At 34.9% G+C, this 25,338-nt stretch overlaps 2 protein-coding genes across 7 annotated transcripts; one reads left to right on the top strand and one right to left on the bottom strand.

Annotated features, from left to right (window-relative positions):
* Positions 1–1,184: 1,184 nt before the first annotated feature.
* LOC115446902 lies at positions 1,185–9,002 on the top strand. 4 transcript variants are annotated; one of them, XR_005112383.1, is made up of 6 exons: positions 1,185–1,526; positions 2,337–2,767; positions 3,064–3,219; positions 3,295–3,388; positions 3,883–4,670; positions 5,022–5,181. XR_005112383.1 is itself a non-coding variant. In XM_037438846.1 (6 exons), exons 1-6 carry the CDS (start codon positions 1,487–1,489, stop codon positions 5,056–5,058), a joined length of 843 nt encoding a protein of 280 aa, XP_037294743.1. In that variant the 5' UTR covers positions 1,185–1,486; the 3' UTR covers positions 5,059–9,002. The 4 variants fall into 4 exon arrangements, 3 of the variants coding, with proteins under 3 accessions (XP_037294743.1, XP_030029597.1, XP_037294742.1); XM_037438846.1 differs by having other exon boundaries at positions 4,586–4,670; positions 5,022–9,002; XM_030173737.2 differs by lacking the exon at positions 3,883–4,670 and having other exon boundaries at positions 1,185–1,372; positions 5,022–9,002.
* On the bottom strand, positions 8,951–24,646 carry LOC115446900 (sodium/potassium-transporting ATPase subunit alpha). 3 transcript variants are annotated; one of them, XM_030173729.2, is made up of 18 exons: positions 24,295–24,645; positions 23,950–24,099; positions 23,698–23,870; positions 23,453–23,623; positions 23,102–23,231; positions 22,803–23,039; positions 15,737–15,952; positions 15,624–15,644; positions 15,353–15,543; positions 14,803–14,974; positions 14,590–14,738; positions 14,263–14,464; positions 12,291–12,445; positions 11,947–12,133; positions 11,631–11,870; positions 10,741–10,929; positions 9,727–9,844; positions 8,951–9,270 (listed from the first exon to the last, which is right to left on the bottom strand). In XM_030173729.2, exons 1-18 carry the CDS (start codon positions 24,437–24,439, stop codon positions 9,156–9,158), a joined length of 2,961 nt encoding a protein of 986 aa, XP_030029589.1. In that variant the 5' UTR covers positions 24,440–24,645; the 3' UTR covers positions 8,951–9,155. The 3 variants fall into 3 exon arrangements, with proteins under 3 accessions (XP_030029589.1, XP_037294739.1, XP_037294741.1); XM_037438842.1 differs by lacking the exon at positions 23,453–23,623 and having other exon boundaries at positions 24,295–24,646; XM_037438844.1 differs by lacking the exons at positions 8,951–9,270; positions 9,727–9,844 and having other exon boundaries at positions 10,819–10,918.
* Between the last annotated feature and the right edge of the window lie 692 nt (positions 24,647–25,338).

Genomic DNA, 25,338 nt, shown 5'->3' with positions numbered 1-25,338 from the left:
TGTTATCCGCGTTATAGGTACTTAGTAACTATTTTGTAGCTGCTAAAAAAATATATTATCAATTATGTAAGTAGATTTTATTTTCGGTTCTGACCGCTGAAAATCCCGATATAAAAGTTTCCTTGCACGTTTTTAGGTTAACAAAGAACCTGTTTTATATTGTTTTATATTGGGGGCTTACTTACTACCTTTCAATAAACAATCCCAATAGTTTTTTCCATCTATCTTAAAAATGGACCAATCAGAACAAAGTATTTTTTGACATACTTATTAAGGCGATACCTCAAGGTCCATTTTCATACATTTTGTTTCGCCTTTAATCTGGGTAACTAAACAAGTATTGGCAAGTAAAGAATTTAAATTCACGTCTAGTTAGTGATTAGTTCTCGCAGTTGAGAAAAATGTAAAAATAATTAATAATCATGGATATTTCTGCCTTTAAAATTTCGTCATATTAAATTTTAAAGGCCGAAATATCCATGATTATTAATTATTTTTACGTTTTTCTTTCAACTGCGAGAACTAATCACTAATTAGACGTGAATTTAAATTCTTTACTTGCCAATACTTGTTTAGTTACCCAGATTAAAGCCGAAACAAAATGTATGAAAATGGACCTTGAGGTATCGCCTTAATGAATCATTTTAATTGATTCATTCTCGAAATCGGATTGAAGATTGAGATTGAAATCATTTTACCTGCTTATAACAAACTAATAATCATGAAATCAAATAACAATATATGGAGAGGTTGAACCATATCATAAGCAACTATTTCTTTTTTTTAACTTTTCTGCCGTGCTAAGCACAAAAGCGGTATATAAGGGAAACCTTATTTCGAGATAATCAAAGTTTTGTAAATATAATTTTATAGTTGTGTATGTAAAACTGAGATAGAGATATTCTTTTTACGTTTTTTTAACAAGTTCTAAACAAGATATCAATATTTCATAAGTTCATTGGATGGTGATTTATTTAAGCTATCTGACAACATAAGTTTTTTTTTTTGAAATACCGCTTTTGACCTTAGCACGACAGTATTGGCGACTTGAGTCAGAATTGATCTGGCACCACTGGTGATCAGTTATGTCAACATTATGTAAGACGGGCTCAATAGACTTGTCTCCAGAGCCGAAATAAATAACTAAATTAAAAAGTTATGTCAACACAATTGTCAAATAAAAAATGTCACTAATGTCAGCTGTCTGTAAACGAAATGGGATTTTTTTAGCACTTGCTTTAGTTTAGAATTATTTCCTCTGTAAATTCATATGAAAATATTTCATTTACGTTTATTTCTTAAATCAAGTTGAAGGATAATAAAGTGTATTAAGTTCATTGTGTTTCTAGCCCCTATTAAAATTAAGGTGAAGGTAAGTGTCGTTATTTAATGTTTGGTGTTTTGAGCAAATTGTAATAAATAATTTACCTATATCAGTATTGAAACCATCTTGCACGTCCGTTTCATCGATTTCCTTTGGTATTGCATGCAGCGTTACCTTGAAAAGAAGATGGATCCCAAAGGAGGTTGGTTATGCCAACTTACACAATATCTAATTTATGTCTGTAAACAAGCACCTATTATCCTCATTGGTAGTTCTATTTAGTATAATATTTCGTATCAGCGTTAACCTTGTACACTATTTTATGTTATTTAAACAACTTCCCATATCTATCTATACAGGGATAATATCCTTTAAATTTATTCTAGAAGCAGATTTGTTTATTTTATAAACTTTTAGATATCTCTATAGTATTAATTTAGACAACATTATTTGTTTCATTTAAAAGGAATATATATACTTTCTATTATCTGTAAATATTTTTGCACCTAAATGTTTCCTCTTTTTTATATTTCAAGTAATTGATTGGAATCATTAAATAACAATAAGTCTATTTCACTGTTTTACAATACCAATGGTTATGAAAATGTCATCATTTTATGAACCAACAAAAAGATCATTAAATTATAATTGATATAATACCTTAAAAACTGTTTAATTGTTTGAACCAATGGTGGTATAAAATTGATATAAGGGTAACTCTGATTTCATTTCACATTTATTTTATTGATAAGCATGTTGTATTGTATGATTTGGCATTGCCCTTGGAAAATTCATAAGGCCATTGTGTTGTATCTTTAATTACACTACAATGTTGAATATATTCATTTTTATTTGAGTGCTCAATTTATAATTGCAATATGTAGATCTGTACTTTTTCTACTAGCAAGATGCATTATGATAATTGTTTTATTATAATTTCTTTTAGATTGCATTCAATAAAGAGAGAATATTGGATTTCTATAGACAAAATTGACTTGATTTAAAATTACAGATACATTTAACGAATCAGTCTCAACAATATTAGAGAGAAAAGTCAGGGGTTGGCTTAGTGGTGTTATTGACGACATGAGACGCAGTAGCCCAGTCCAGCAATGGTTGGATTCCCTGCCTACAGAATCAAGTTCAGAAGATCTAGAAACAAAACAGGCATGCGAACCAACTGAAGAGAGTTCCAACAAACCTGAAGAAACAGAAAGTGAGACAACAATAATTGAAACGGCAAAATACAAGACACAAGAAGATGTTAATTTAGAAGTGCCTAATACTAGAGAAACATGGAAGAGGAAATCCTTAGAGAGTGGATTACTAGCAAGTACACCCCTACGAGGGAATGTCAAGAGGCTCCAACGTGACCATTCCATACAATCAGAAGGATATTCACCAAAGTTTAAAAATCCATTATTCAGAGACCACTCACTTCAGGTATATCATAAATGTATAGTATAGTTCTAAACAAGAAGGTAATTTTGGTATATTTTATCTGTACACAACTTCAAAAGGAATACAAAAATAATCATATTATCCAATATTAATATTTACTTTCCAATTATGTCACTTCTTCACCATTTTTGGTTTCATTTATCATATATTATAATCCTATAATTGAATAGTTTTATTACTAACATTATGTTAAAATAATTGAGAAATGTAAAATACTGTTTAGCGTAAATCACTGATTAAAGATTTTTATTGACAGTGCCTCTTTTGTTATGTTGCAGTCTGATGCCAGTGGTTCCAGTGGTAGTTCGGTAATGAATGTATTGGGAGCTAGAAAAGTTGATGCTGAGTCTGTTCTATTAGCCCTAGGTTTTGGACCAAGTGAGAAGCAGCAGAAATTACAAAGAATTCCTGACAGATTTTTAGTACCATCAAAGGTAATGTAGATTTATAAATCTAGTAATAAAATATTATTAAAATATTACAGTATAATAATGTACAATAATTTTTAGCTCAAAGGCATCAGCACAGAGGAATTCATAAAGAATGAACAACATTCAATGAGGATGCATGATTGTGGCATTTTTGGGTACAGAGGATTAACAGGTAATAAAATAATATGCTAAAGACAAAATATTTATATGTTAACATTATTATTAATCAGGGTAAATAAAAGGTTTAAGTATTATTATTTATTTATAACAGATTTCATAAATTACGATTTGTGATAGTAGCAGTGTGATTAGCTTATTAAGCTTTATATTTCACATTATAATGAACTAATTCTTGTTCACAGCTCTAACCACTTGGTTATTTCAAGATTTCTTTAAGTTTTTATGCCTTATTTTAGGCATACCATTTAGGATTTCAATTGCATAATCAAAATACATAAAGATGTAAAATAGGTCTTTAAATCAATGTTTAACATGACGATTGAAATAAAACTATTTTGTCGTATCGCACTCATACTCTGAAAAAGGCTCCAATCATTATCTGCAACTCGACAAGACAAAACACGAATCCTTGCCAAAGAACACAGATTTCTGACTAGAATGATCCGCGAGGCTATAAAGTTAAAAATCCTCCGAATTTCATTACAGAAGATGATTAAAAGCTTGCACAAGCCTGGGATCCTGCTCTACATTTACTTAGGAATCTAAGGGACTGGCTGCCAGAATTAAAGACACTGTGAGCTCATTCTGCGTAGATCGGACCGTTAACAGCTAAAAAAAAATACTTATTATTGTAAAATGTAGGTAGATAATGTAACTTTGACTTTTCGGATGACCAACATCACGGTCCGCGACGTGACCACGACGGCTACAAAGTCTTCGAAACGTCGGAAGAAAATTATTATATAAAAATCGCGATAAAATCCGCAAAATAGTTTCATTTCAATGTCTAATATTCGCGTAAACATAAGAAATAATTTAATACGACCTCTTAAATTTTAATTGTTATTGAAAAATTTCCCATATCATAAAGTCGACTAAATAATTATTGGAAAAGCTTAATTCTTTTTTCCCGTGCGACACAATATCTTTAGGTATCATATCAGAGATAAAATATCATGCTAAACAAAATCAAGCATGTGGTGTGAAACGTTTTTACAACTAACAATTCATAGTCAAGGTTTGATTTATTTCAACTTTTGCATAAGCGCACTAATTAATCATAATATGAATGTAGTCAAGAGGTATTAAATATAAAGTAACTGGGTAGATTGGATATAACAACTTGGGTGCATATATAACATTACTATTTATATATTTATGTGCTACTAACAACTAAAACCACTAACAGAACACTGCACACCCGTATGCCGTTTCATGAAACCAGTTTCTCCAAGTTGCCATAGGTCATATCAAGTTCCTGAGATCGCTGTACAGTAAGTACGATTACATAATATTGTAATGACACATTTTGTAGCAAAATGAGTTTATTTAGTTTCATTAATATGTCTCTTAAGTGCATCTGCCTTTTTCAATTCATACTAAATTGTTTAAATTAATTTTCTGTGTTATCTCTCCTTGTTCACTGTGTCGGGTTCAGCGATGATTTCTAAAATAACATAATATGAATAATATATTAACAGCACTTTATGTACCTACATTTAATCTATTTTCAAGTCTATACTCGAGAGTCGAGACTAATATATCGTATTTCTAATTATTACTCCGTCAATGGTAACAAGACCTTATTCATTGCAATTAGAGTTAATTACAAAATAAACTTTCAGGGAATCCGCATGTTCCACCGTCGACAATTGTAGCTAAAATAATGGACTGTATATTACAAGATGACGTCTACCGCGAGGAGGCATTAATGAAGGTTCGCCATTCCATAGCAGACATGCGGAGTCCGCCCAACGTGTACGCATTCCTCGCTTCACACCTACGTAATAACTAAATAGTCCAACACAGTGACAAATTATATGAAATTATCCTATTTACCTTCGCCCGTCACTTGTTATGTAACATGTCCTGTAGATATGGGTAGAGTTTTTATCGTGATTTCTTTTATTTACAAAGTAAAGACATTATGCTCAAATGTTAATGTTCAATTGGTTAACAAAATAACAAAATTTAATATATTAAAGTCATATGTTTTAACTTTTCACTCTTATAAAGTGAATTGAAGGAGAAAGCATTACAACAATGATTAAAATGTTTATAAATAAGGAGTTTAGTTAATTTAGTTAAGTATATAATAATCATTCAATCAAAGAATCGTTACCAAATCATATTGATGTGATTGACGCGTTCTTAGGTACTTAATAATGTAGGCATAAGAGTCGTGCCTGATTTTGCAAACCGCGAACATGTCCTGGTAGTATTTTGGGTACCTTTACCTTATTATTAAATGATACATTTTTCTATACCTAACTTGCCTGTTCACTTTTAGATTTAATCTTATTGTACCTAGATGACTGGATTATCTTTAATGTTTGTGTTTGTTTTTTGTTGTATCGTGATACTTAATTATTTATGCTCTTGTTTTATAACGATTTAAAATCAAGTTTGTTTTTTTTGTTAATAACACGCGGCGTAGTGATTTATCATGTTCAAGATATGAACTGCCATTGTTGGGATATTAAAGTTTTATCTCTAAAACAAAATCGGATTCTAGTTGACAACTGTGCTGCCTTTCTATTTCACAGTCTGGGTTCTAGCTTGTCACGTGATACTCTTGGACAGTATCACGTTGCTTCAAACAGGTTGATGAATCGCAAGGCAGGTTAGTTGGTTTAGAAATAAAGGATTTATCAAAGTGGCTAGAATAAAATTTTAATAAGGTATGAATAAAAGTGTTTCATGGTTAGTCATTTGATAACACTTTTGCAACTAAATGCTCCCTTAAAGTAAAACAACCTATGCATTATAAATGTGTTATAATTTGTTGAATCTCTTAGGATCTGCCGACTGTTTTTCGCTTCCATTTTTTATTATTTAATCTATCCGAAATTTCACGTTTGTTGTTACATATTTGAATTTACGCTACTTAATTATGACATATCTAGTAATTTTTTTTCTAACAGATATAAAAAAGATAGAAATATATTGAGTAATCTTTTTACTCCAATATATACTTAGTTATATGTATTAAGTACATACATATTATTCGAGACATACATTCTTGGCTATTGTAGGAATATTATAAAAAAAAATTGTAAGTAAGTTTTTGTAAATATTGACTGTAATTAATTGTAGGATTCAGATTTCAGACTTTTAAATTGCAGTTTCGCTGATTGTTTTTACTGCCGCATTGATTGTGACGCGACCGTGTGGGTTATACTACTGTAACAGAAAACGCCGTAAATTGTGTTATGTTTAGTTAAATCTAGTAATATGAGCGGTGATCAAATATATTGCTGCCCATTCTCTAATTTCTATTCCTTTACTAAATGTCGGGCACACATTATTTTTAATGAAGCGCAGGTTTTCACAGGCGGTCATGATCACTTTGACACTTACTATCAGGTGACTTACTTTTTCGTTAGACTAATTGCTATAAAAAATACAGACGATCTCTCATAGGCTAGATGACTTGAACCTAGTGTTTATATATTTACTAATCCTAACTAAATTCAGTAAATCGAGCTAATTCCTGTGTGTTCCTAAACCATATTCAGGCTTGGTCCCTGCGTGGAAGCTAACTATGTAATTTGTCAAGGATTTAGTTGCAGATTATTTAGATTGTAGTACAGGTAGATATAAATAGAATTACTTAAGTGACTTTGAAGCGTTCAGACGCCTACCTATTCCATTTAATAAAATGTTTGTGACAATTTCATATAAAATACGAGTATATACCTCATGATCCTACATTAATTAGATATGGAAAAAATAAAATTCTCTTCAATATCGCTTATTAGGTATAAATTATAAATGTCGTATCTATTGTTTTTAAAATACTATATTTTTTTTCCATATATTTAAACATCTAGTTTACAAAATCTCTTGTTCACTTAAATTATACTTATTTTTTTTAATTTCTCTCTTTTTCTCCTCTTCTACACTGACACTTTACTTTTATTACTGATATACAAAACAAAGTCAACTAGTCATTCATAAGAGCTCACACTGATTTATAGTTTCATTTTGGGAATTCTCTTTATGGGATATATAGGTAGTACATAAGTAGGTAGGTGTTTTACAAGAAATTATGTGAATCCAGTGTTACACTAATAAAGTGAAGATAAAATATTTCCCAAGAACACCTAATTACTAATTAATAAGGATCAAAATATATGATCGCGAGTTTTGCCGAAAATATCGTTATCACTACGAACGCTATAAATATAAGGCTGTGGTTATGCGAAAAGTTTCCTGCTGTTGTAGCTGTGGGCTACCCACGCATTTGTATGCGACGGCGAATTTCGACTCTATTTACTAGGCCATAACACTGAAGTTCCTTGCAATTACGGCACTGCATAGATGCCGTTTTCTATGCGGTTGGGTTCTATCGATAACACCATTCCCGCGCTTGTGCAAAACTATACGAAACAGTAAAACAGTGATGGTGATTGGCGTTAGATATTTCTTTTTAAATTAGAATCATAGTTGTTAAATAGATTTTACATTATCATAACAGATATTAAGGATGACCTTCATTGCCGCTTTGCCGTAGTGCATTTCTTCCTAGTACGGTTCAACTTTAATCTTACTGGTAGCGCGTTTATTTAGTAGTTTCGATAAATATAAAATAACAGTTACTCTGTTTTACTGGAATTGTTAATGAAAATTGTATATATCGTGTAATATATTTTGTTAAGTATATTATTCAGAAATAATAGAAGTTTATAATAGAATATGTTTTAATGTTCGCTATTTGCGTAATCTCTACATCTTATAAAACAAACTCCCCTTATTTGTCTGACTGTATGTTATGGATTTTCTCAATATCTACTGAACGGATATTTATGAAATTTGGTATGGAGATAGTTTAAGACCCTGGGAGGTTATTATAGGCTTACCTATAGGCTACTTTCTATCCCGGAAAAATATATAGCGGGACTTTTATCACGGAAAACTCTTTCACGCCGACGAAGCTGCCAGCAAAAGCTAGTTTATTTATATTATAATCAATAGATATGAGATTTTTAAAAACCTTCCCGTTGTCTTAGATTTTTTTTAATATCATTCAGAAATGGAGGTATGCATCAATAAAATTTTATGACATAAGTTTAAACTGAAGGTCTGAGGCCCAGCACGTTGAAACCGCCCTTTTAGTATATTAACGGCGTCGTAGAAAGAAAACTATTAGTCTGTAAGCAATAAATGACTATTTCACAGAAATATGTAACATAAATAGAACTGCTACTTATACTTAATATTTTGAATTTCCGTTTTTAATAAACATGAAAAAAATATATTTAAACTTTTTTCAATGCGTTATTAAATGCGGCACTATAGTCTTATAATTTGTTTACAAGAATATCACCTAGTCGAAAATATTTATATTAACTTACTGTGTAATATCATTAATGGAACAAATAGGTAGATGTTATAAAGGATTTTAAATTTTATCTAAACGTGAACATTTTTTGTAAAAAATATTAGTTATGTAAGTATATTAGTCTATATCGTATGTGTTAATATATTATGCCTTAAAATAAGTTTACGAGATCTGAATATAGTACTTAATTTTGTGTTTGTTATAATTGAATTGAACTGGGTTTATTCTATTGACGGTGAAAATAATAAACTTAATTTTTTAATTAACTTGTTTTATTTATGCATCATTATAATCTATTATTTATAAATAAGTGTAGGTATCATTTTTCGATTGACCAACTTAGCGTAGTCAACACGTTTTTCCAGTTACCACCCACTAAGCCAGAGTGGTTGATGGTGTGATTAGAATTAATACATCAATAATATGTTAGAGAGTTGAACCAACCATCAAATAAGTTATTACGAATACAATGTTTACGAAACTCGTCAAGCACGAACATAAGCGCAGCAAACGGCAACGCTAAAAACCACCTGAACGTCCAAAAATGTATATTACAATCATCATTAGAATATATAAAATATTATATATAATGCATTTGGGATATTGACTAGAATTGCACCGAATAGTATATTCGACTTTACGCTGAATATTCGGCGTGCTTATATAGTATAGTCGAATACTAAGCAAAAATATTCGGCCAGCGCAAGGCGTAGGTAACTTATATCCACGTATTTGTTAGTTCTAATGTACTGAGATCCCAACTATGGCCAGGCGGCCGAATACCGTTTAGTAGCCGAATATTCGTTGCAAGTTTAATATTAAATGATATATTCATTCTGCCACTAAAGTAACTGCGATGAACCTTAGGTAATGTAAAATACATAATATCGCCAAATGAGAGACAGTGCGCTCCTTGGCAGATACGTTTTTTAGATATAAAAAAAATATTGATAACATCCCTATTACATATATTTCTTGGTACATACCATCTAAGTCGTAGAGGATAGGTGCGGAAGAAATCGTTTATACCCGGTACGTAGCATATGACACACGCCAAGATCAGTTCGAACACTAAGCCGATGTTCAAAACTCTGTTTTTGATTCCTATAAGTACACAATTATATTTAAATACATACTTAAATACTGTTAGAAAGATATACATAAAAATACTCGATTGTAACAAGACTCCATTATTTCGGGTATAAATAAGTACTTAGTACTTACCTTTACAAAAGATTGAACTAGAAAGTACTGCCTTTTTTTTTTTTTTTTTGGTTTCGCGGAGAAAGTCCCTTATTACTACCGCCGAGCCTTCGTGGGGGGCGACTGAGCTGTTATGCTGGGGTAACCGTGCCTTACGGCCCGGCGTTGAGCCGCCCGGATTTGATGACGACCTTCGGGCGACCGCCGGGCCGAGTCCCTAACCCTATATACAACTTAAACCTATGCACGGCCTACCAGCTAAAACTCCGCGGTGGCCCTCTTCGGCGCATTAGGGACGGCTGCGGGCTTCCTCTGACGTTGAAGTGTCTAGTCTGCGACCGCAGCCGCTCCTGCGCGGTGCCGCCTTGCGGCCCGTCTCCTATGAGGGGGCTCAGAAGCCCCCGCGCACCGAAGGACGCCCTCGGCGTCTACGGCAGCGTGAGGCCAAATACACACACTGCCGTCCAACCCGGGGGTTAACCGACAAATGTGCAAAGATGCACAGAAATGCACTAGGGCGGACAGCCCCCTACTGCCCGCCGACGACCCCCTTCGTGGCCCCTATTAGTCGCCTCTTACGACAGGCAGGGGATACGGTGGTGGAATTCTCCAAACGCCCCCATTCCACAGGGTGGAGAAAGTACTGCCTGACCCTCCCCCGAACGCACCCTGAGTCATAGGATGTTTGGTGTGTCTTATAATACCCCGTAATGATGCTGGGTATATTCTCCTTCAAACCAAAACACATCAGTACCTACAATATGTAGCATTATTTAGAGTTAAATAAGGATTCTTACCAACATGGAATAGTGAGTTATATCGCGTCTTGCAAATTATACAGTTCATAATCTGAGTTACGACAATAGCAACGAAGTATGCGGCTTGGCACGCTCTTTCCAACTCCTTTCGTTCAGCGTAAGTCCATTCTTGGCCGAAAGAGTCTCGTATATCGCTTATAAATTCATTGTCCCATCGCTGCCGAATACCTTATGCAAAAATATGCATTATATTTGTATTATATATATGGAGCATTCCACGTGAAGCGGGCACCCAAATAATGTTGATGTTTCAGATCTTAGTAATATTTGATTATGTTACACCTGTATGTGTCCTCAATCCAGATACAAAATAGTTTTAAAGTATAAAGTCTGGTTAACGAGTTAAAGGACTTTGAAGTTTTGACTGGCCGGCTGGTATGTGCCACTTTGAATCCCATTATCAAGTTAAAAGTTACAATAAAATAAATAAAACAGTGAAACATATACTTCATTTAATGAGCTTTTTTATTGTATATTTGGAAAATGAAAAAAAAAAAATTATTGAAAAAAATATGTTTTAAAGTTTCAAACTTGAATTTCACAAAGTTGGCATATTTATATATTTCTAATTTTCTTTCTAAAAATAGCTACTATTGTATAGATAATCCCTGCCAAGGTTCAGAATGGGCTGACAAGTCGTTTGGGAGCTAGACCGGTTACAGTGCCGAAGCGTGGCGGCCGCCAAAAAGAGCGAACTAGTAAAAACTTTTATTCAAACAAAATAATTTAGATTAGAGTTTTCTATCGTGTTTTGCATTGCTCTAAGAATTCAATTACATCTGAATATAATATAAAAAAATGCGTGTCCGCTTCACGTGGAATGCCCATATAAAAAAAAACTACATCACTGGATAGTAAATATGCGTTACCAAATAAGTCAGCTGGATAGAAGCCGTGTTCAGCCATAACCACGTAGTAAGCGTACATGCCGGCAGCGAACTCTATCAATCCCAAATGGCCATATACGAGTCTTAGCATTGATGCTGATACTATCGGATCTGAGGTACGAGGGGCACGAGCCATGACGTCTGTCTCTACACGCTCGTAAGACAGCGCCACTGCTGGCCACATGTCTGTACCCAAATCCACGCACAAAATAGTCATCACACCTGAAAATACTTATAAATTCAGATCACGTTATTATTTCAAAAATAATGAACGACTTTCTTTAATGTGTCCCCACACCTAAAGGTAGCGGAATCGACGCCAAGATAAACATTAAGACCGGAAGAATTTCAGGCACGTTCGATATCAAAATGTAGCACATAGATTTTTTTAGGTTATCGAATATTTTCCTTCCTTCTTCAATGCCGGTCACAATCGTTGCAAAGTTGTCATCCATTAATATTATGTCTGCTGTCTGTTTTGAGACCTACAATTAAATTATGGTAGAGTGAATAAAAATAATAAGAGCAATATATTTATAATACAAATTGACCCAATAAAAATGTGTTTCTCCCAAGCAAGAGAATTGTGTCTCTTACGATTTATTATTACAGACAGTATATGTAGAGCATTTTGATATGTACTTGCGATCCGCTGATGCCCATGGAAATACCAATGTCAGCACGACGCAGAGCTGGAGCATCATTCACTCCGTCTCCGGTCACTGCGACGATAGCGCCTAGACGTTGGCAAGCTTCTACTATTTGCAGTTTCTGAGTTGGAGATGTTCTTGCAAAAACTTAAAATAAAACCAAATATTTAACAAAAAATATCACCGACTTCAAAACCCCTATAAACTACAAACAAATAGTTTGCTTATTAGAAAATTAAAATAATACCAATATAATTTACATTGCCATTCCTCTGTTTATGTTTGTGTGCAATGAAGAAATCTTTCAAGTTAGTGCCTGATTTTACGTGCTTAGTTGGCACGCGGTTAGGAGGCACATTTATACAGAACAAAAACGGAAACAGGCTGTTAGAAAATTTTGGTACTTATCAACATACTTAACCTTTGTACAATCTAATACTAAACGATATTTTGCATATTCATATAATTCTTATAGTCGGCCTTTCAAAACAGATAATCGCTTATAATAGAGCTTTTACGAAATTCAATATTATCGAAATCCTTTATCTCCTTGATTAGGGGGAAATGCCCATAGTCACCACGCTGGGCAAGCGGGTTGGTGACCGCAGTGTGATGTCGGAACTCCGACAATTAGAGAGAACGCTGCTGCCCATTATCCAGCCACCGGAGCAAGCAGGGTTTCGTAAAGGCTACAGCACCGTAGACCACATCCATACTGTTCGGCAGATTATACAGAAGACCGAAGAGTACAATCAGCCGCTGTGTATGGCATTTGTGGACTACGAGAAAGCCTTCGACTCCATCGAAACCTGGGCTGTTCTGGAATCTCTGCAGCGATGTCATATCGACTGGCGATATATTGAGGTGCTAAGATGCCTTTACAACGTTGCGACTGTGACCGTGCAAGTTCAGGACCAGAGAACAAGACCAATTTCACTCCGTCGCGGGGTGAGACAGGGAGATATAATATCTCCAAAACTGTTCACCAACGCGATGGAGGACGTCTTCAAGACTCTGGACTGGACTGCACGAGGCGTCAACGTCAATGGAGAGCGCATCATTCGTTTCGCAGACGATATAGTGATCTTTGAAGAGACGCTGGAAGAGCTTAGCGGAATGCTGAACGACCTGGGTGGATTCTCTCGGCGGGTCGGTCTCGGCATGAACTTGGACAAAACCAAGGTCATGTTCAATGAACATGTCGTGCCGGGACCGATATCTGTCGACGGCATCCCCCTCGAGGTTGTGCAGGATTACGTCTACCTTGGCCAGACTATCCAACTAGGCCGGCACAACTTTGAGAGGGAGGCTGATAGGAGGATTCTGGGCAGCATTCGGCAGGTTTCGTCAAGTCTTTACGTCGACGATTCCACAATGCTTGAAGACGAAAGTCTTCGAGCATTGCGTCCTACCGGTGATGACGTATGGCGCCGAGACGTGGACACTGACGGTAAGGCTAGTCCATAAATTTAAGGTCGCGTAGCGGGCGATGGAGCGAGCTATGCTAGGTGTCTCTTTCGCGGATAAAATCAGAAATGAGGTTATAAGTGAGAGAACCAAAGTAACGGACATAGCTCGGAAAATAAGCAAGCTGAAGTGGCAGTGGGCTGGCCATATCTGTCGTAGGACCGATGGCCGCTGGAGCAGACGAGTCCTAGAGTGGAGACCGCGTCTCGGTAAGCGTAGCGTAGGACGACCTCCGACCCGCTGGTCCGACGATATTTGTAGGATCGCCGGTGAACGCTGGATGAGGAGAGCGGAGGACCGAACAGCGTGGCGCGCTTTAGGGAAGGCCTATGTTCAGCAGTGGACAGCTGTAGGCTGATGATGATGATGATGATTTATCTCCTTGCTTTCAGTGATGCGTAGGTAAGTCATGTCACACACTACATAATAACTCTACCAACACAACACAGGTGCGACCTACCACTTAATCTGTATTTTCAGGTAACACTTTCGAATACCTATTTCATAATGCTTATCCAGCGTCCAATACAATACATCTGGGCTCATGCTTCTTAATTCGTCCCCAGTGACCACGTGACATTTTGGTGAAGTTGCAATTCCGACTTCAACAGCGATGGCTCGAGCTGTAGCTGGGTGGTCACCAGTAACCATCATTACACGAACTCCCGCATCCCGAACACGTTTTATTGCTGTCATAACCTTTAACATAATATTATGTTCGAAAACGTTTGATGATGCAACTACTTATTGTATAAGCCTTACATTTCTTCAAGAAAAGTGGGGTACTTAATTTCAATTAAGGCAAACGTGTGTATAATACTTGCCTCTTCTCTAGGCGGATCCATGAGTCCTATTATACCAAGTAACCGTAAATGGTCAAGCGGAAAATTAATCTCTTCAATATTAAATTCAAAAGTCGATGGATATTCTTTTGGGCTTAATATAAGTTCGGCAAATGCCATTATCCTTTCTCCTAAAACGTATTTAATTATAAACTATTTTATATGATTTTCCTTTACATAAAACATGCCGCTTACCCGTATTAGCAAGACTTTCTGTTGCTTTCACAGCTTCTTCTCTTATTTCGGGACTGAGTCTTATGTTATATCCATTAGAAGCAATAAAATCACACCGATCTATGATACACTCAGGCGCCCCTTTCATAACTACTATGAATTGAGATGATTTCTTATCGAGATGCACACTCACCTACATGAACATTTATTATTTTAGCTATTACCAGAAAATTAATATTATCATTTCGATATAATGATCTTGTTTTGTGTAGTTACTGTTAACAAATTCTGTTAAATACGTTTTATTTATCTCGAACCACGACGGTGGTTTCTCTGCACCTGATTTTTAATGAATTAAAGTCTAAAAATTGAACCAAAACAGTCAGTTAAGCTAAATATAATATACGTATTTTATGGCCAGACACAACCCGTATATCAACAATTCCTCCTTCAAAAGATGAGTTGCAGAACGTGAATAAAGAAGAATCTCGACATCAAGAGGAACATTAATTCTACTATCTATATTAAACAACACCTACGTACTGAAGTCATATGTAATGTAATAATTTACTTGATACTTATTGACTGAGTTGAAAGGTATTTCCACAATTTTGGGGAAACTTTTTCGAATACTGACGGGATCCGCATATTTGAATAGAAAATTCAAAATAGCTGTTTCCGATGCATCCCCAGATATCACTACTCCAGCCTTTACGGTCGCATTACTACACAAAGCACCACATACTTTTAAACCCTCGAAAGCTGTGAAAAATAATACAAACTTTATTCTTAACCACAAAAGTGTACTAATAAAATTAGTAAATGAATACTGCAGAAAGTACCTTTATTGTTTTGTACCGTACCTAAAATGAAGATAATCGTTTATACTTTGAGTCGCTACATTTGAAAATTACTTGTTCGATGATAATTATAAGCTACGTATCTATTTACTTACTTAAGAACCCTGGAGCCTGAACAGAGTATATTTTATTCCACATCCATATGTGATGCACAGACATTTTGTTCTGAGTAAGAGTACCGGTCTTGTCCGAACATATCGTGGTACAAGCACCCAAGGCTTCGATAGCTTCCAAATTTTTTACAAGACAGTTTTTCTTAATCATGTTTTGAGCCGTTAATGTTAAAGATGCTGTTACTGTTGGTTGCAATCCTAAGAAATTACGTAAAAATAGATATCTACATCAATGATTATAATTTAAGATAAGTCTTATTACGTAGGTAGGTACCTAGCAGGCCTGTGTCATGATTTCTGAATATTATGGAATATTAAAACAAAATTAACATATTAAAATCAAATCCAAAAAAATACTGTCGCATTTAGCTTGCAATTATGATCTTAAATTAAAGAAGTACACAATTTGATGTTAACGTTAAAGTGGGTAGTATAAAAACAGAGGTGATGTTCGGCTTGCTGGCGCAAAGTCAGACAGTTCTGTTTGAGCATCGGAAGCGAAAGTAGTATCTAGTAAGTGGTAAATGTAAAAGTGTTTTAAGGAATAAATATTCCAGTACTAAGTGTGGAAAAGCTGTTTTCTTTTCATTTCAGAAGTGGGATCAACCCAAAAAGGTTTGTTGGTAATCTTTACGGAGAGTGAGTATGCAAAAGTTATTTTATTATGAAGTATGTGAGTTCGAAAATTTCTCTCTAAGGAATAAATTTCATTTCAAATTTTATCATGTGGCGATTAAGTGTAAGTACGCGGCACATTGCCGGGGCTACGCCTGGCAGTGTCGTGGGCATTGATGTTATAATATGCAGAATATATTGTATAATGTAAACCGACAATCCGGATTTCCATGTCTTGGTGTAAACGCCGCACATCATGTCGGGGCTACTCTCCGATGATGTATGGTGTAGAATGTGTATAATATTGGGCGTGAAAAGCGCTTAATGTTTTACACTATTGCTGGAATTATTGCGTGCTTGATCGGGGCTACTCTCTGATAGTGCGGAATATTTTCTACAACCTAGTCATGGATCCTGGCGCGCAAAGAAAACAATAATTATCATCAATATTTACGTCCTCACATGCTGTGTATATATGTTGTATATTAATTGTAGAGTAGCCATTTGAAGTTGTCTCATAATATGAAGGACTGAAGGTATTTCTATTATTATATGCATAATGTTGGGATTAGTTATGATAAGATTTGCGTTTATAAATGTTTTAATGATAAGCGAACTATGTTTGTTCACTGAATGTTATGGACGTACTATGTGGCTTCGTCGGTTTTTTTGAGTGGGTATGTTTCCCGCTGGATTTTGGGCGAGCCACTGGTCGTCGGATTATGATAGTGGGCGTACTATGTGGTCTCACTGGATTTTTGAGTAGGTATGGTTCCTACTGGTTGTTGAGTGAGACAGTAGTCGTCGGATAAAAATATATGAATCGATAAAGAATTTATTAAAAAAAAATAATTATAAACATTGTTGAGATTTTATACTATTTTTCTTAGATTATATGACTAAAGTAGTTCCATTAAATGCAATAAAATTTTATTATAACAATTAGAGTTGAAAAACATTATAGATAGATTTCTAATATCTATTCCGAATATAAGGGGAGGTAACCATTGAACGAAGTATGTCTGATGATTACTAACTGTTTCAGAGAAGTGTGATTATGACGTCTGACGTGGAGACAGGTACTCCACCTGGGACACCTCCAAGACGTCGGCGTAAATCGAAAAACGCGAAGGCTAGGCGCGTAAGTTCATCGTCGTCTAGCTCCAGTGATGTCACACCAAGGAAGTTACGTAAGCGTACGAAGAAACGTTTAAGCAAGGATATTTTAAAATTAGTTAAATATGTAGCGGATGATTCACCGAAATATTCCTGGAATACTAACAATCTTAACAATGTTATTCCGGAGTTTGACCCGTCGAATAGGACTCAAACTATTGAAACCTGGCTGCGCAAAGTGAACGAATGCGCCGTCATATACCAATGGGATGAAAAACAGATTATCCATTTTTCTTTGCAAAAATTAGCCGGCCTAGCAAAGAAATGGTTTGAATCCCTACCTACAGTTGTCTTTACTTGGGATGAGTGGCAGGTCAAACTTAAAAAGGCCTTCCCAAGTGAGGAAAATTATGGGCGTCTCCTGGAAGAGATGTTGAATCGCACTTCACGTAGTGATGAGAGTCTTCGCGAGTATTTTTATGACAAATTAGGATTATTAAATAGATGTGAAATTAGTGGTAGAAAGGCTGTTGATTGTATTATATACGGAATCACCGACCGTTCTATTAGGAATGGGGCCCAAGCACAAATTAGTTTAGAGCCAGAGGATTTGCTTCACTTTCTTGCTTCTCAAAAACCGCAATCGTTACTCAATAGTAAATTGCATGACCGAACAAATCATAAACCTAGATCTGCAAATAACCCCGCTACAAGCTCGCATGGCGCTAATGCCAATTCAATTACCTGTTATAATTGTCGTTCACAGGGACATCCTTATTTTAAATGCACGAAACCCCTTATTAAGTGTAAACAGTGCAATCGAATAGGACACGATAACGATGGGTGTAAATTAGAACCCCTTTTTTCAGTACATTCTAAGATTAACCAGATGACAGATAAAATAACAGAAAAAAGAACTTTAATAATTAGTGCTTCCAATAAAAGCAACGCTAAATATTTTAAAACTGTTGTTATAAACAATAAATCCTATATAGGGTATATTGATTTTGGTAGTGAGTGTACTCTTTTGCGTAAAACTGACGCAGACAAAATTAATTTAGTTAAATGTTTTAATAACGTCCCAATAGTTAAAGGCTTTGGACATTCATCTGTTGTACCTTTGTATATGTCAAATATTTCCATTACAATTGACGAAATTGAATCCGCTGTTGAAGTACTAGTTGTTGATGACATTCACATGCAGACGTCATTAATTATTGGACAAAACTTTACAGAATTGCCGTTTGTTACAGTTTTAAAAGATAAATCTAGCCTAATATTTTATAAAAGTCCATGCTTAGTCCCTTCTGAGAATTCGAAACATGTTTTAAAGTTATATGTTATTAACGAGACGGATATCGTGAGCACTAATTCTGTTCCCGTTCAAGCAAATGATCATTTTACCGGAGATGTATTTATTGAAGGTTATAATGCAATTAAAACTGATAAGGAGTATTGTCTATTACAAGGAGCTTTTAGTATTTCTAATGGTCAGGGCGTGGTTGTTATATCAAATTTGTCACCACATCCTATAACATTAAAATCTAAGGTTTTGATAGCGAGAGCTATACCGTTTAATGAACAGAGGACATGTCAAATAAATCAAATAGTTAATGGTGCCTCAACGGTAGAACCTCTTGATAAAGATGACATCAAAACTGGCCCGGGGCTAAGCGTTGACCAATTGAATAGACTATACTCATTGCTACAGAGTTACCGCGACTGTTTTGCGACGAACCTCAGTGAAATTGGTTGCGTAAAAGACATACAGATGAAAATCAATCTAGCAGACAATAAACCAGTAGTTTACCGTCCTTATCGGTTGTCGTATTATGAACGCGAAAAAGTTCGTGAAACTATTGACGAATTACTTCGTAATGATATTATTCAAGAATCTACGTCGGACTATGCCAGCCCTATTTTAATGGTTAAAAAGAAAACTGGTGAACAACGGTTATGCGTTGACTTTCGGGCCCTGAATAATAAAACTGTAAAAGAACGTTTTCCGCTGCCGTTGATAGAAGACCAATTATCTAATCTCAGTGGAAATAGTTGCTTTACCATTTTAGATCTTGCTTCGGGTTATTATCAGATCCCTATGTCTAGCGAGAGCCGCCATCTCACTGCTTTCATCACACCCGACGGGCATTTTGAGTTTAAAAGAATGCCCTTCGGTCTTGCTAATGCCCCAGCGGTGTTTCAGAGAATGATTAATAAAATACTCGGAAACAGACGTTTTGAGTATGCGTTAGCATACATGGACGATATCCTAATACCCTCAATAACTGTAGAAGAAATGTTTGATAGATTAGAAAACGTGTTCATTCTGCTGAGGCAATGTGGGTTGACTTTAAAACCAAATAAATGCCGATTTTTTGATAATAGCGTTAGTTACCTCGGGTATGAAATCTCGCCCCAAGGGATTCAACCGAGTGAATCTAAAATTTTAGCCGTTAGGGAATTTCCGAGGCCACAAACTGTCCATGAAGTCCGCCAATTTCTTGGGTTGACGGGATATTTTAGAAAGTTTATTAAGGGGTACGGGGAAGTAGCCCGACCTTTGACAACCCTTTTAAAAAAAGATTCTGTATGGCAATGGTCTAATACAGAAGATCAAGCATTTTCAACCTTAAAGGAAAGACTGGCTGCTAGGCCTGTCTTAGCTCTCTATGACCCCACTCTCGAAACAGAACTACATACTGATGCCAGTTCTTTCGGCGTAGGGGGTATACTCATGCAATGGCAAAATAACGTTAGGGTCTTGAAGCCAGTCGCTTATTTTAGTAGACAAACTACTCCCGAAGAGAGGCACTTGCATTCTTACGAATTGGAAACGCTAGCTTTAGTCTGTTCTCTTAAAAAGTTTCGTGTTTATTTGTTAGGTATACATTTTAAGGTTTATACTGATTGTGCGGCTCTTCGAACAACTCTAACCAAGAGAGATCTTGTACCGCGGATAGCAAGATGGTGGCTACAAATAAGCGAGTTCACGTTTGATATTGAATATCGACCCGGTGTACAAATGTCACACGTTGACGCTCTAAGCAGAAACACAAAATTAGCCGCGGAACCAGTCGAAAACCCCTCTGTTGACGTATATAGTATTGAAAAAGAGAACTGGCTTCTATCATTGCAATTGGCAGATCCTGAAATATCTCGTATCTTCAAAATCCTTAAACCGCAAGATGATCAGGAGTGTAGGGATATTCGCAAAAATTATGTTATAAAAGACCATACCGTGTACAAAAAGATAGATGATAGGTTGTGCTTAGTTGTCCCGCGTAGTGCCCGATGGCAAATATGTCGAGCTAACCATGATGAAATTGGACATCTAGGATACGCAAAAACCCTAGAGAGAATAAAGCATTTCTATTGGTTCCCGAAATTAAGAAAATTCGTAAAAAAATATGTGGCCGCGTGTTTGGAGTGCGCTTATAATAAAGATAACGCGTCAAGACAAAAATCAGGCCAATTATATCCTATAGAAAAAGTGCAAATACCGTTTCATACGATTCATATCGATCATCTAGGGCCTTTCGTAAGAAGTAGAGATGGTAATACTCATATTTTAACTGTGGTCGATGCCTTTACTAAATACGTTTTTGTAAGAGCGGTTAAAGATTTGAAAACGAAAAGCACTGTAAAGATTTTAGAGAAAATATTTTATGACTTCGGTGTTCCGGCTAGAATCGTGTCTGACCGTGGCACGTGTTTTACATCAACAGCTTTTCAAAGTTTTTGTAATACAATTGGTATTAAGCATATTTTAAACGCAGTAGCTTGTCCAAGAGCCAATGGTCAAGCAGAGAGATTCAATCAAACTATTTTAAACTCATTGTCAACACAAAACTCTTCAGGCCATGAACGCGACTGGGACAAGTGTCTGGGTAAAATTCAATGGGGCATTAATAATACTGTTAATGCTTCGACACAAAAATCTGCTACTGAAGCTATGTTTGGAATAAAACTACGGGATGTTTTATCCAATAAGCTTAACACCAGAAACTATTCTGAAACAAACTATAAATTACAAGAAGTCCGAAAACAAATAAGTCATAGTATAGAAGAAGATCAAGCAAAACAAAAAGAACGACATGATACAAACCGAATTCCAGCAGCTACATATGAAGTTGGTGATCTAGTTAAAATTATGAGAAATAATTATGATAATGATGGGAAAAGTGCAAAGCTTCTATCGAAATTTGTAGGACCATATAAAGTTACTGAAGTTTTAGGTAATGATCGTTATAGAATAACTGATGTTCCTGGTTTTGCTAAGAAAGGAAAACCTTATAAAACTGTCATTGCGTCTGATCGAATCAGACCTTGGATACACATAAAAGCTTTGCAATTACATAACTCGGACGAGAGTAGCACTGACGATGCAAGTAAAAGTAACTCTGATTAATATGTTGTGTTATAACTTGTAATTATTTTTGTGTTATAATATATTCTACATACGTAATATGTTACAATATTTAAATTAAATGTGATTTACCTAGTTTGTGTCGTCTTTATACAATGTCAATTTTCATTATAAATACAAATCTGTATTAGTATAACAAACTGAAAATGTTACGATTTATATGAGGAATGTGTTTTTATCAATTTTGTATTATTATGTATACAAATCTGTGTTAGCATAATGAACTGAAAATAGTATGATTTACATGAGAAATGTGTCAATGTGTCAATTTTTATTATTATAAATACAAATTTGTATTAGTATAATAAATCGAAAATGTCATGATTTCTATGAGAAATGTGTCAACGTGTCTATTTTTATTATTATAAATACAAATTTGTGTTAGTATACCAAACTGATAATGTCATGATTTATAATTTTATGAGAAATGTGTTATAATTGTGTTGCCAGGAGGCAACACCGTGTCGGATGGCCGAATGTCATGATTTCTGAATATTATGGAATATTAAAACAAAATTAACATATTAAAATCAAATCCAAAAAAATACTGTCGCATTTAGCTTGCAATTATGATCTTAAATTAAAGAAGTACACAATTTGATGTTAACGTTAAAGTGGGTAGTATAAAACAGAGGTGATGTTCGGCTTGCTGGCGCAAAGTCAGACAGTTCTGTTTGAGCATCGGAAGCGAAAGTAGTATCTAGTAAGTGGTAAATGTAAAAGTGTTTTAAGGAATAAATATTCCAGTACTAAGTGTGGAAAAGCTGTTTTCTTTTCACCTGTGATTCCATATTCACATCAATCAATAAAGACAATTAGCAAATTTAAGTTTTTGTAGCTTTTGTAAGTATTTAATAGAGGGAAATTTCGTAATAAGCATAGACTAATTACCTTCAGGAATATTTGCAACGATAATTCCAATGACGAAAATAGTAGTTTGCATGAATGGGTATCCAAGTGCAATAGAAGCGATAGCGATAAACAATCCGAGGCCTAAAGCCCAGGCCGACATGTAGCGCATGAAACGATTCAGTTCCCGAGACAAAGGCGACGGGACGGGCTTAAGCCTTGTCGCTAAACCGGCTACTCTACCCATTGCTGTGAGGTCACCGCAACATAATACCACACCTGTGACAAACAATCATTTAGAAATATTTCATACAATCAATCCAATCGAACTGATACAATACCTAATGCCCAGCCTTCTACACAAAGAGTAGAAAAGAACGCAACATTTTGCGATTCCAAAATATTCGGAGCTCCCTCGCCATTTCCACGAGACACTGCAACGGACTCGCCCGTCAACGATGAGTTATCGACCTGCAATAAATTACAGCCCAGTGCTTTAAATATTGGTATAAGATAAAATTATCAAGAGGGCACGTAGGACCAACTCCAAAGGAAAAACATTAAAAATCTTGAGACTGTCAAAGGTCCTATTTTAAGTTAATAAGTAATTATCGATAGTTACAAATAGGTATCTATGAATAAGAAATTAGTAATATGTATATGTGCGTAGACTTCATGAACATTAAACGTACTTTGAACCCTACACTGTCGATAATACGGATGTCAGCTGGGACCACGTCTCCTGCTTTAATTTTGACAATATCACCCTTGACCAAATCCCGCACTGGAGTTGCCTCGTCAAGGTCCCCATCTCGTATACATGCAGCATATGTCGGTATCATACTTTTAAACGTGTTCATTATCTGAAATAATCATGTAGGTCGTCCATACTGCAGTTTAAAACTTTCAATGACGTTAGGTATGCTTTCAAACTTACTTTAGAACTCTTATAGTTTTGATAAAAACTGAAGAGGCCACACGTTACATCCACACCGATGAGAACACAGCCGAGATACAAATTATCTTTATTTGGATTCGCTTTAGTAGAGGCTTCAATTATATATGCAATAAAAGACATCAAAGCACCCATCCAAATTAGTATAGAGAAACCTAAGGAAGAAAATGAAATCTCATACTAAAATACGAGCATAATAATTTGGAAAGCTCCATGTATATGTCATATCTGTACCTGTACATAAAGATTTCAATAGAACCACTGGCCATCCATACTGTGTGGTGGGAGTAAGAGCGTTGGGTCCGTAATATTCTAGAAGTTCTTTTGCTTTAGACCTAGTTAACCCTCTAACAGGATCAGTTCCTAACTGCTCATATAAAGTACCTGTAAAAATATCATGCAAATTATATAATTTGCGTTTTTCTTAACCGTAACGATGGGTTTAACAACTTTAAGTTGTTCACAAAGTCTAAATTTATAATAAGGCAATATAACCTACATGTACTTAGATACTTAAAAATGTAATTGCTTAAATAATCAAAAAACTAATATTATCTGATAGGTATAAAATATACAAACTTAAAGGTATAACATGGGTATTTGTTTCTATTTCCTTCTTCAAAATGTTCAAACGGGTGCAACTTAATTCTCTAGACTTTAAGCCCTTTGGCTTATTCGGCCGGAATAATTCTGATATGGAACCGGAACTACTTCTCGAATTCATGATTGGTAATACCGTTTGTAATAAACAAATAATTAATATAACTCATTTACGTAACTTTTATTTTATAATTACACTTTTTAGAATCTAATAGGCCATGAATTTCCAATTTTCTACAAAATATGAAATTATTCGAGAGTTAACATACACAGGCAGATAAGTAAAAAAATATAATATATACAAATATTGTGTCTAGGTAAGTATATAATATATTTATATACACCATGATTTTATAGTCGTTTCGGAACCGAAAAGTTTAAATTCTGTATCAATAATAGAGTTTAAAAAAATACCGATGTAAATAAATATATTATTTTATAAACATTAAAATTATTGTTTACGAATAATAAATTAGAACTCGTGGTAATGCAACTAAATCTCACGCACTACTACGATCACTACGATCGGTGCCATTCATAAGTCATAAATACAAATAATTAAACGATTTTTAATACCATTTTTAATCATTTTTTTGTAATTAGACGTTACTATTATCAAACACGAACGAGTGAAAAAATTATATTATCAAAATTTAATTATCAACAGTTCAATTAATTCAATATATTTTTTTGGTTCTACAAATTATTATAAGTAACCACATTTTGGTTCATAAACGACTATAAAATCACGGTGTATATCTAACTATATATATAAAAATTTAACTGCTGTTCGTCAGTCATGCTAAAACTCCAAAATAGCTAGACCGATTTGTTTCATTTTTGTTTGCTATAAAAAGGGGGTTTAAAGAAAAAAAAACAGAAAAACTAAGAGAATAGCAAAAAAAAATAAATGAAAATCCAATACGACTAATTTTGTATGGAAATCGCCACTTTACATTACTTATTAACGGACTTTCTCCGTCAATCATGGACCGATGTTGAAAATATTTTTTTCGTTAAATT

Source organism: Manduca sexta, chromosome 15, assembly GCF_014839805.1.
Source record: "Manduca sexta isolate Smith_Timp_Sample1 chromosome 15, JHU_Msex_v1.0, whole genome shotgun sequence".
NCBI lineage: Eukaryota > Metazoa > Arthropoda > Insecta > Lepidoptera > Sphingidae > Manduca > Manduca sexta.
Note: the sequence above shows the minus strand (reverse complement) of the source record. Positions and strands in the feature narration are given on the sequence as shown.